At 40.1% G+C, this 13058-nt stretch overlaps 1 protein-coding gene across 2 annotated transcripts in view; it reads left to right on the forward strand.

Moving 5' to 3' along the window:
- The window catches only part of LOC311245655 (uncharacterized protein), a 44509-nt gene extending 33690 nt beyond the window's left edge, over positions 1 to 10819 (forward strand). For both annotated transcript variants that reach the window (XM_084335588.1, XM_084335587.1), the window contains exons 4-5: positions 5970 to 6079; positions 9148 to 10819. In XM_084335588.1, coding sequence (XP_084191714.1) covers positions 5970 to 6079; positions 9148 to 9639 — 602 coding nt within the window. In that variant the 3' untranslated portion in view covers positions 9640 to 10819. The remainder of the gene's footprint in view (positions 1 to 5969; positions 6080 to 9147) is intronic.
- Positions 10820 to 13058: the final 2239 nt, after the last annotated feature.

The raw sequence follows: 13058 nt of genomic DNA on the forward strand, positions 1-13058 counted from the left end.
GAGAAGACGATAAGCAAATTTTCCAAAATGTTGGTGTGTTCTTTTAACACATTGGGTGCCGTTCACGTCAGGGCTCGAGACTAACGATGTCCCGTCGTCCCGGGGACGATCAAATATTGATTTGGGACGAACAGAAATCTTTTTTGGGACGCAAACGGGACGAGAGGATTTTATTTTTTTCACAGGAAATGTCAATTAGCCGACTGTCAGTGCGCGCATATATATATATGAATTATTCTACGTTAATAAAACATACCTGGTGATCAACTACAGGGGGGGGGGGGGGGGAATCCAGTTTCCTCATTTTACTTCTCCGGCAATCCATCCGAAGAGATCCAAGTCATTGCCGAGCCGCAAAACAGCGTGGAATACAATATTTCCAGTACCCAGCGCTGAATCAATAAACGCGATCGATATTTGGAATGGTGATCAGGAATTGGAATAATCTTTTTGGAGAACATCTGATCTGAGGTAAGGAATCTATTTTACCAGTCTTAGGATAATCAGAGCTGTTTTCACAGAGATATCAGCGTGTGCCGTGTGTGTGTGTGTGCGCTGATCAGGAAATGAGAGAATCGATTTTTCAGCTTGCTTCTCTAGCGTGCATAAGTACACATATACTATCGATAATCTAGCGTTTATTTGAAAACAATTCATAAATAGGCCGAAAAATGACACCGTTTTTTGTGTATTCCAGAATATTCCAGTAAAGGGCCATTATCACAGAATCTTTATATTTTCCTGAAACTTTCAAGAAAACAAGGGTTTTTCAAAATGGTATAAAACGGAAATGAAACGATTTAAAAAAAATAAGAAAATCCGTTTCGACAATGTTGACTGCAAACAAGTCATTGATAAGCGACGGCCAGATTAGACACATAGCCATAATTTAAGACATAGTTTATGCGTTCACAACGCTATCGTTGAAGTGGGTCCTGGCATTCAACCATATTTTGAGACGGGGAGGCGTGGCATCCAAAGTGTTAACAATTGTGTGTATTGAGCCGTACTGTATTGTACCCATTCTAGAATCTGTTAATAAAGTTTTCAATCAATCAATCAATCAATAACAGGCAAGGGTACACAGTGAATCCTAAATCTCCACTAGGCAACCACTTATCAGTCCAACAAGGAAGGACTGGGTGAACTACTAGTTGCTACATTAAATTCAATTAATCAGATACCTGGTTGAAAGTGAAATGCTGTGAACATCCCTGCATTAAATGAATGTAAGCGTAAGACAAATTCAGTATAGATTCACTTTATGTAGTAGTATAGCATTAACATGTTCATATGTATTGAAATATTTTACAATTTATACATAAATGTTACGATGAATTGAAAATGGGGGACCGTGATGTAAACAAGAAGTCCTTCTCTGGTCTGCATCCCCTTAACAATTGTGTGTATTGAGCCATACTGTATTGTACCAATTCTGCAATCTGTTAAAGTTTTCAATCAATCAATCAATGTATTACCATAGTGTCTTCATAATACCTTCATCACTGTACATATTAATACTACAACTCAAGAAGAATCAAGAGGTTTATTTGTCACATACATATCAGGGAATACAGTGAAATGCAGGTGGTCATGCCCGCATTGATTGTGCAAAATACAATAAAAATAGGCATAGAAAAAAAGAAAATAGGTAAGACACAAGATATGCATGATAAAAAAAGACATGCTAAGTTCCTGAGAAACTGGTTCCTATGTACACTACTATACAATTTTAACTCTTAATGTATCTAAACCAGGGTTAGAAATTAACTTTTTTTCAAGGGCTTTTTTTGCCCCCCTTAATTGCTTTTCGGGGGCTTTTTTTTGTATTTCGGGGGCACTGAATTTTTATGATGAAAATTAACATAAGGATTATAAAACATTGTTGACACTTTTTTTTACAGTCTTCGTCCCTATGTTTGATAATGTAATGTTAATGTCTCCATATATAGGGCTCTACGCTAACCTTTTTCCCAAGGAGCACATGTGCTCCTAAATAAAATGTTAATAAATAAAATCTAAATAAAAATTTAGGAGCACACAAAGAAATTTAGGAGCACAGTGAAAATTGTTCAAGTAACACAGAGTTTATTAACTATTTATCTCATGCATTATTATACTGTGCGTGTGCACACTATGAATTGAAAATGGGGGACCCTGATGTAAACAAGACGAAAGTCTTTCTCTGGTCTGCATCCCCTTAACTTGTGTGTATTGAGCTGTACTGTATTGTACCCATTCTGCAATCTGTTAATAAAGTTTTCAATCAATCAAACGCAAAGGATATCGGTTGTCAAGCTGCTTTTGTATGTTGTAGTGTTGTTATGATACCAACATTTTGACTGATACAGATAGGAAAGGTAATGGAATATATTATTAGATGACAGAACATTGAAAATTCTTTATACAATTATTTAATTCATTATGAAATAGAAATTCCGTTTTTGGGTGGAACGTTTGTTGCAAGGAGGGAGGAGGCGGGGACCGCTGCGTGTTACACACAACACGGAGAAATGGTCTAGCTGCTTCGGTGCGTCGTTAACGTTAACGTCGGAAGAAATTCCCCACTAAGCCCTAAATTCAGAGCAGAGCAGTATCCTAATGACTTTTATGCTTCAGTCGATAAGGTGTTTTGCGAATTCTGTCAACATACCGTGGGGACTGGACCCGCAAAAACACGTGCGAATATCACTTCAAAAGCCATGTCAGCCGGATTCCTCTCTTTCTCCTCGTCTATCTTTTGCTCAAAATAAAAATGAATGGGCTTCATGGCTGGCTGATTTTTTTGCGTTGTCTGATTCTGAATGTATAACTTGCCTAAGCCGGTACCGTGACTTTGTTTTCGGGCGCTACTGTGATTGGACGTTTATGCGCCTTGTGTAATGTGGGACTATTATAACAGCGGAGCTGTTTTGTAATCGTCACTCGTCTCGAGTAAATGATTTTTCCGGGTGGCGCACACACACATATTATTAGGGCCAAATACAAGGGAAATGCTCGCACTGTAGATCATATATATAATTATATATATAATTAGTAAACTGTCGGGGGCATTTTCTGCCCCCCTTAACTGATATTCGGGGGCATTTTGTCCATTTTCAAGGGCATTTTGCCCCGAGCCCCCGTTAATTTCGAACCCTGATCTAAACTATACTACAATACCTCCTTCCTTTAAAGTGACATTTAGAGCTGCCGCGATTACCGCATTACCGCGGTATCGCTGTTACATCACGGCCACCGCAGAGTAGGCTGAATACCGCATCACCGCTGTTTTTTATAATAATAATAATAATAAAGTACCCTCCTCTCGTTGGGCTTGCGGCTCTGCAGATATACCCTACTCCTCTATCGAGGTTCCAAGCGACCCTATTGGGTACCAGAAAAGTCATGTGAAACATTGCAGACCACTGATTGGTCAGAAGAGAGACGCGTCACACGTTGGGAGCGTCCTGCAGTTTTTTACGTCCTGAATGTCAGCCATTGATCAGAGCTCATCACAATACGGCTAATAACGTTAGCTTTAGCTCCCCGCCGGAGTGGACTACCATCGCTCCTCAGGAGTACTAAACGAGACATAATGATTTTACTGTCTGCAACGAATGTTATAATAAAAGCCCTTCGTTCTATACACTTGTCTGATTGAAAACTTTATTAACAGACCGCAGAATGGGACAACTCAGCACGCTCTGAGCAAAGAAAGGAACTGAGATATGAATTGAGTATTGCTTGCCTTGCTATGGTCCGGTAAATACGCTGATGTTATTGAACGTATAACTATATAATGTTAATGCCACAAAACGAATGCCTTTATTATAAAGTAGTAACTTCATAGTAATAATAATAAGAAAGGGTCGGGGGGGTAACCACCCCTGCCCGCAACACCGAGTGAACGGCGCACGACCAGAGGGGAAACTTCGAATCCGTGTTTCACTTTCAATAACTAATGCGTGCTTGCCGAATCCCAAACAATATTCATGCTGCAAAGTCATCCTCTAAAGATAGACATTTAGACTAGAGGCAGGCTATATGCTATAAAGAGTAGACTACTACTACTAAAAAAAAAAATGCATTCAAACTTTTTTTTTAATTTTTTTGTGTAATAACCGCGGCGGTAGGAAATATTTTGCAAATTTGTGCGTTAAGGAAAACATCAATACCGCGGCAGCTCTAGTGACATTTCTTTTAAAGTGATCTGTACATACATCTGATTAGCACTATTACTCAGTAGTACTCATTTATATATTTTATACCCAGTACATTGTATATTACTGTTGCACTTTACTCTGTTACAGTTGCACTCTGGCTGAGCTTTACATATGCTTGTAACTTCGTCATCAAACTCCACAGCTATGGCACCTGTTGAGCAAAAGAGTCCAGTGATTAGATTTGATTGTCCTTCATATTTGCGAAACAGTCTATATCTATAGATCATTTTCACAGCAGCCATTTAACAGAAAGCAGGGTAAACCTAGGCTAGTATATTGTCTATTCATTAGTAACGTTAGCTGCTAGCTAGTCTGTGGCTAGCCATAACAAAGCCATCTTACCTTTGATGAGATGAGCTTTCGTTTTCCCCACCGAGTACCTCTGAGCAATGGCAGAGTCAGGAAACATGTCTGCTACGCTCGGGTTGAAATCGTCACAAAAACTGAAGGCCACGTTGGCTTTTGCACAAAGCATAGACATTTTAACATCGGCTTTGGTGACTTTATTCTAGCCTAGAATCCTTCTTTATCCGGTCGGCCTACTTCTTCTTCTTCGGGTCGCCACCTTCACCCGGTCTGACTTCCTGTGCTAACGTTCTAATCTACACGGCTGCCACCTGTTGTCACGGAGGGGAATTGCAGCCTTTTTGTAAAAAAAAAAAAACTGGAGATTTCAGACCCTTTTCGTTAAAAAATTTAGATTTACGGGGACATATTTAACCGGGAGGACGGCTGGAATGAATGGTGAAATACGGGAGAATGCCGGGGAAAACGGGAGGGTTGACGGGTATGATTACAACGTGTTTATTGAATTACACAAAAACACTGTTTTCACATCTTTTTCTTGGAATTACTCAGAAGCACCCAAACTATATTCATATTCACAACAGAAATCTACGGATGAAAAAATTATCTGTTTTTTTGCACGTTGACTGGAAGCAACTCACTGACAATCTACGGCGTTATTAGACCCATAGCTATAATATAAAATATAGGTTTAGCTCTACAAACAAGGTGCGCGTTTACATGGGGTTAATGGACGGCAAGGCCAGATGCACTTCCCGGAAGGGGCGTGGCACTCAATGTGTTAACAAAGTGCAATACCAAGCAGGGCTCTTTTCCCTAGAGGTTGTTGTTTGACTGCATTACACATAATCCCATAATACCTTTTGAATACATTTCACCTATAATACATCTGAAGTCTATTTTATATATCCCCGTCTTCAGTATAGTTCATTTTCCAAGAACGATTACTGTAATCAGCACACCACATATTTGGTTATAATGCTTTGTTTTGAATTAATATATACATACATATGTATGTATGTATTCACTGAGTATATAAAACAGGTTTACTAACTTAAAACTATATTATACTAATTATAATTATCCCTCCATTATCCATCCATAAATCTTTAGGCTGTGGTATTTTCTCATCTACGTCATTTCACTGAGCTGTAATTAACGCAACACAAGGATTCCGCATTCTTTGGCATCATCACATGAGGACAAACTCAAAACTCGTTGACTCTCAGTATCTTGCAAAGCCAAATTAATTTGTATTACAACAAAAGGATTTGGAACTTGTGTGAGACCGTGTGCAGAAAATAGATATATTTTAGATATATTTAATATATATAAATGGCAACGTGCCCCTTTAACTTGTCTCCTCCTGCTATCCACCCACTGATCAGATCTGTCCATGCGTGGATAGGCCTGTAGTGGGTGGGTGTTGCTGCCGTGTGACTGGTGTCTCCTCTGCAGGTGTGGAAGACAATAAGATGAACTGTGACCTGGAGTACCAGTACCAGCAGGGCCTCGACGGGAAGCTGTCGGGACGCAACCAGCGACACTGTGGCCTGGGTTTCAGCGAGGTGAGTAACCACTGTCCAAAAGAGGAGCGTTGCAATGTTTTCGTCAACAATAAATAATACAAATGTTATTGATGATAATAGAAATAATTTGAGCAACAAAAAAATATATGTATATAATTGCTCGATTGCGTACGATCAATATACAGATAGTGATATATGGATCTCTCTACAGATGTCAGCAGACTGGAAACTTGTGCATAGAGAGAAAATGTATTCATATTTAAATGTCCATATTGACATACTGACAAAATCGTCAGGTGGATAAAGATGTCTCCAAACATTACTCAAGTTAATTTGTTTAATTTCTAATCATCTGACCCACTAGGATATCGCGACCCAAGTATTTTTGTGAGCCAAAATGTTTGATGTTGCAGTGTCTTTCTCTCAAAAGATGCAATAAAATTTGCCGCATTCTGTGTTATGGGACATTGTGAAAATTGTATGGCTGTCTTAAATACTTTGAAGCTTCGTTCGATGGGCATGGGCTTCGAATATGAAAATAAAATTCGATTATGTAAACAAACCAAATTTATTTGAATATATATATTTTTTATATTTTTTTTTGGAAAATCAACGCTGCCTCTCTTTGTTAATTACAACAAGCAATGCTGTTTGTTATTTAAGATGAGGTCGGACTCGGCACTGACAGATTTGTGTTCATTGTGCTGCTTTTATAAAGCCTCAAATGACGGCTTACAATATTTCATGGAAGCAAAGTGTTTAGTTTGTCTAAGATTTAAAAAGGTTTAAACTTTACAGCACTGACAAAGTTGAACAAAGTGCTGTACAAGTCCCACAACATAAAAAAAAATTATAATAATAAATAATTTTTTAATTATATATATATATATATATTTTTTCCGAAGCTTCGAATTAAAATCGAATCTCGGCCCCGAAGCTTCGAAATCCAAAAAAATAATCGAAGGTCAGCCCTAGAAAATTGTGATGAAAAACATTTGAGATTGCAAAATGTGCTGTTCAATGAAGATGGTTCCTCGTCACCACAGTGTTTCATGATTAATGGTGATTTTCCACCACCGTGCCGCATCGTGCCGGAATCTGTGCTACCGCTTTGTTTTGCCAACTGAGGGCCGCACCAAGCTGAGTTACTGTGCCGATTTTAGCTCCAGCTCTGCAGTAGGTACCAAGGGTACCATCTCTGCTGCTATCCCATACTGAAGACCACTGATTGGTCAATGGAAATCAACACTTTACAATCTCATACTGTAGTTGAAATACCTATGCATTAACCACTTTAGGTATATCAACTACAATATGAGGTTCACTCTGGCATTTCGATGTTCTTGTAAACTGGTGCCAGAGAGCTGATTTACGAACATCTTGCTTTAATCCGCCCACCTTCCCAACTCTGTAATGGAGAAGCATACGGAGAAGCGTACAGGACGGGTGCCGTGCTGGTTAAAGTGCAATAGAATAGAATAGTGCCATCAGAACCAGGACCATAAAATCGCAGCCTGACCATTTTAATATGAAAATATTGCACGGATTGGTCAAATTTGTATTTATTTCACAAAATCCTGGAGGGACTAGTTGCATATCGACAGGGAGTAATGTGTCAGATATATACAGATAACGGATTACGTGAGAAATAGATACAGGTAAAGAACATGTTCTTAGGTTATTTGTCGTGGTAGTAGGGTAAGATACATACCTTACATAGAGAACTGTTAACACTTTCTGTGCCAGCCATTGTACCCATCAAAGTACCCTCTCTGCCAGCGCTGTAAGTCTATGGAGATGTTTACCTTCTTTGCAGGGCTATAACTTTTAAAATTGTATTGCTATATTGACATTACTATGGCCCATTCAACATCGATTATCTATCGTTCAGGATGTGGGAACGTTATACTTTTTCATTCATACATTGTTGTGTTAATACCTTCTAGAATATAAGTATGATTTTAATCTTTTCTGCTGTAATTCCAAAAACGCTAGTTATAGGCCCAAACGCATTATATAGATTATGGATTGCCGTTTCCCCCCCATACACGCTACACCAAAAAACTCAAATGTATATGATCGGTATACATTATGCCTCATCATGCGCGGAGGAAAGGGGGGGGGGGGGGTCGTTTATAATTCCCCGATCATCAGTAAATGCTTTATGTAGGTTGGTTGGATATATTGATCAGATGGTTTGCAAACAAGGAAACGCACAATCGGGTTGAAAATAACGTTATATTCCTCTTACCGTGGGTCAAAGAGACTGGCGGTGAAAGATCCCAAGTATACGACTGTGATTGCCTAGGTCCATTTCCGGTTTGTATGTCGCAATAAACGCCAAAATCATATCGATTATTAAGTTTAGAAAGCGATCCATTATGTACATAGTGTCTGTCGGCAGACTCCTATAGGGTCCAGCTGCAGCACCGCAGGTGTATATATGAATTATGAATGCCATGGCGAAAAAATGAAATATTGATCTCAATAACGCTGGACAGCGATCTTGGCGACCAATGTGTTAAAGGACCATCATACCAGTCAATTCTGACTTCTCTCACCATTACCATAGATTGCTCCTGTGTTTAACAAATGTTGTGTATATACCGTGTATGTTTTAGAAAATCTCAGCCTACCTTACTGAATGTCATTCACACTGCCGTTGATGTTGAAAAGGGATGGAAAATATTCGCCAGTTGCCAGGCGTAGGTCATTCGCTTTTGTGAAAATCACTGGGTAGGATATTGTTGTTAACGTCACTGTATTACTGCAAGCCATTCAAATCCTTCCATTAAACTGTCTGTTTCAGTTCTTCTGTGCACGTCAACACCCCAGGGCCTCATTTATAGAACTGTGGGGAGAATCCACACTAAATGTTTCCGTACGTAGGAATGAGGAAACATTATATTAAAAAAAAATCTATGAATCCCATTCAATTTCAAATTGTGGCCCATGAACGAGCCTCGAGTCCCACCCTGTTAACTCCCACAATTAACCATAAATTACTGTTGAAACACAACATATCCACCAGTTTTGCATTTGATATCACATGTTCACTCACTTGCCCTCTCTCTCTTCTATATATATCTATCTATATCTCCCTGCAGTCCGATCCAGAGTCTGAGCTACCCGCTCCCGGAGAGCCAGACCCAAGTCAGACCAAAGTGTCTGAACCAGAGGAACCGGCCAGTCCAAAAGGCCCCACAGAGCCCCAGGAGAAACCCTCGGATCCCAACCCGAAGACAAAGGCCTCCGACCAGCCCCAGGGGAAAAAAACCAAGCCCAAGGCCTGCGACCAGCCCCAGGAAAAACCCTCCGACCCCAAGCCCAAGGCCTGCGACCAGCCCCAGGAAAAACCCTCCAAGCCCAAGGCCTGCGACCAGCCCCAGGAAAAACCCTCCGACCCCAAGCCCAAGGCCTCCGACCAGCCCCAGGAAAAACCCTCCAAGCGCAAGTCCTCCGATCCCAAACCCAAGGCCTCCGATCAGCCCCAGGAAAAACCATCCAACCCCGAGCCGAAGCCAGAGTCCTCCAACCAGCCCGAGGACGGTACAGACAAGAAACACAGTTTCAAAATGTCCTTCGTGAAGGCTACATAAAGACTCGGGGGTGGGGTGGGCAGGGGAAAATCACCTTTTGTAACCCTTAAAGGTCACATATTATACTCATTTTCAACAATTTAATATAGATCTGAGGTTCCCAAAACGTGTTATTATTTGAATTTTTTTTTAATACCTCAGATTATGCTCAGATTCTAGCATGCCTCTATACCCCTTTGTTTCAGTCCTGTTCAAACTAGATTAAACTTAGATCCAGTAATTGCATATCCTATTTCTTGCCTAAAATGTTGTCGGAAACATATTAGTGAATCATTTAGGTGGAAAAAGAGAAAGAAAGCAAGACGCCATCTTGAAAAACAGACACACACAAGTCAAGGACCACCCATGCAATGAGCATAATATTGTCAAATCCAAATGACTCGAATTAAGCACAGTTTCTGAATACAGGCTGTGTATTTCTCTGTAGACTTGAGTATTTTGATACTTGAGTATATATGGCACATAAACCTGCTTTATTAAAAAATAAATGTGACCTTTAAACAGATGTGTAGAGTTGCTCCCTCTAGTTCATTAGTCAACTAATCTGTAGTTAACGTCGTTATAATCTACTGAGACTTTTCTTTTCAAGGCGATTATACATTTTTGTATGCTCTTTGTTCATGCTGAATAAATTATTTCCTGAAACATGAGATATTGGCATAACAATTATACAAAAGTGCACTAGATGTGTTAAGGTCCTTCTGTGTGATTACGTTCATTTTACAGAAGGCTTTGAAGCATTTCTGAGAAGCAATTTAATGTGTTGATTAAATAGATTTTTCGAAGAGCTGACAAAATCCTATGATTGGTTGACAAAGAATTTCTTTAGTCGAGAACAGCCCTACAGGTTTGTACATTTTCACTGTTCTTTCATTTGTTGGTTTTGTTTGAGATGTATCTTCCTTCGTCATATTGCCATGTAGGAATGGCTTTTTTTTTATGTGTCAACGCAGAGCAACGCTGTAGTGTACAATTGTTGACGTATTGTGTATCCCAGCGGTCAGCTCGCGTTTTACCGTGAAAGATGAATAATGGCCAAGTTAAACTGTTAAAAACCATTCGCGTTGCGTTTGTGTGGCATGGATTTTATTGAATGAAATGGGAATCCTTCAGCATGATGGCAGTGCGTGAGGTACTTGGTTCTTCAATTCTAAAATCAATAAATGGAATTAACACGGCTCTCAAGTTCACTTGTGTAACTTAATACATATAAGGACAGTGTTAATAGTTTGATTTAATTAAATGTTTTAATTGCACATTCAAAAAAGGTTTATAAAGTGTGTGTGTGTGTGTATATATATATATATATATATATGCAGAGACTGTCTACACTCTTACACTGAGGGCAGCTGTACTAACTCCCCTCCTGATCCCAGCAGTGTTTGATGCAGCCCATACATATATGGCCACACGGTATGGTGACGGGTTCTTTCAGTAGATCCACACAGACAGGACAGGTGAATTGTTTCTGAGCCACGGAGATGCAGGTCTCCATGGTTGCTTCGCTGATGCACCAGAGGGAACTGATCTTTCGGGAGTAGACGAGCAGAGAAGAGTTTCGTTTATCTGAAAGTGTAGTAAAGTAGAGGATGAACAGCAGGGGACCATGGCCTCGATGCGAGAATAAGTTATTGAGTTACCAACATTTCCACATGACTGTCTTCAAACTATCAGGGAATCCCCCCGTCCCCTCATTACCCTGAAGAAGACCATGTTGAAGCGTTGGTCATTTAATAAATTATTCTTGCATTGAGGCTACTAGTGTGACTGGCGAGTACAGCAATATAGCAATTAGTAAAGAAGGTTAAAACAATAATGGGTGACTGTGGCCCCTGCTGTTTTCCGTGTCTTTACGCCGTCATCTGTGTGCTTTCTTTTTTTGCTTTCAGACTTTCTGCAGAACAAATTATTGGGTTCTTGGTCGAGCTGGCTGTGTATTTCACTTACATTGTTGCAGAAAATAATACCCCTTAAGTATTCACTTTAAAATTATAACCTGCGCCCCCAAAAGTGGCCTTTTTAGTTTTCATTTTTGAGGACTGCATACTTTTTTTGCAAACCAAAACAACATACTTTATACTTATAGCACACGCATGAGCCTGGTCTCTTTTGAAAGATGACATTCTGAAATTCAATTTTAGTGCTAATGTAAAAACTTGTTACTCAAGTTTTTCTGTAGTAGTTAGTAGTCCAGAGGTAGTATTTCCCCAGAAGGTGGTATATGGCTTACAAATCCATACGGACCCATAGCCTGAAGCCTTATGTAGTACATGTCCTGTACTATGTACCTGTACATGTACATTTCATAAAGATCCATTCAGAAATGAGTGATTAGGAGTGATTTAGGTAAACTGTACAAAAGAAAAACTGAGTTTTCTCATAGACTTCAATTCATTCTGCTGTTTTTCTCTTCCTGTTTTCGCTCGTTAGTTTTTCACCAGATCCCTGATTCATACATCCCTAGGTGGGCTATCATTGGAAAGCCACACTCATTGGCTACAACCCTCCACAATAATTTTCTAGATCGGATCTAGATTGACAGAACTAGAGCCCCAAGAGTCGCGAGTGGTATTTTGCGCAATACCGTGTACTTTGCACAAGCCTCAAATACCGGCATGTAACTCGAGAACGGATTTTGTCGCTATCGACAGGCAACAAATAAGCCGATATATATTGTATTACAAAATATGCACACCCGAGCCACTAGGGGTCGCCAAAGTGCCAGTCGGCAAATCGTCCTAGAAATGTCCCACATAGGTCCCCTTGCATGATAAGAGGTTGACGCTGCAGTAAAAATACACCAGATGTCTATTTTACACTGCTATGGGTTCACGTTATTTGACAATGACCATCCTTTATCATTTGGTATTTTTTGCAACTGAATCTGTTTTTAATCAACTTTTATCAGGCCATGTGTGGCTCACAGGATGTATCTAATATGGAGCAGGAAGTTCTGATTTAAACTGAGTTAACACTACAGTTAAGGTCCCAGTAGGCTGGTAAAGATATGTCTCCTGAAATGTCTAAACGGAAGTACAGGCTACAGGCATTCCAGTTTCGACAAAACAATTATAGAAACGTGTGAAGTGCACAATATGTCCTCGTTTAAGCCACTGCAACGGCTTTGCCTGAAGAATTTACTACATAGGCGAGGCTGGACGCCTCTATATTAAAGGCGGCCCAAGTGCCCTTCCGCATTCCCGCGATTGGCCCCGGTAACGCACGCAATGCGCATTTTCTTTTGCCAAACAGATGCTTCAGCCAGGTGCTCGCCGCGCATGCGCATGAGGTCGTTTGGGACGCTTGGTGCTTGGTTCGCGTTGAGGCTTGGTTCACCTCGCAGAACATCAACGCGCGCTTGGTGCTTGGTTCGTGTTGAGGCTTGGTTCACCTCGCAAAACGTTACGATACAGAACGTT

Source organism: Notolepis coatsorum, assembly GCF_963971535.1.
Source record: "Notolepis coatsorum genome assembly, chromosome: 18".
Taxonomy (NCBI): domain Eukaryota; kingdom Metazoa; phylum Chordata; class Actinopteri; order Aulopiformes; family Paralepididae; genus Notolepis; species Notolepis coatsorum.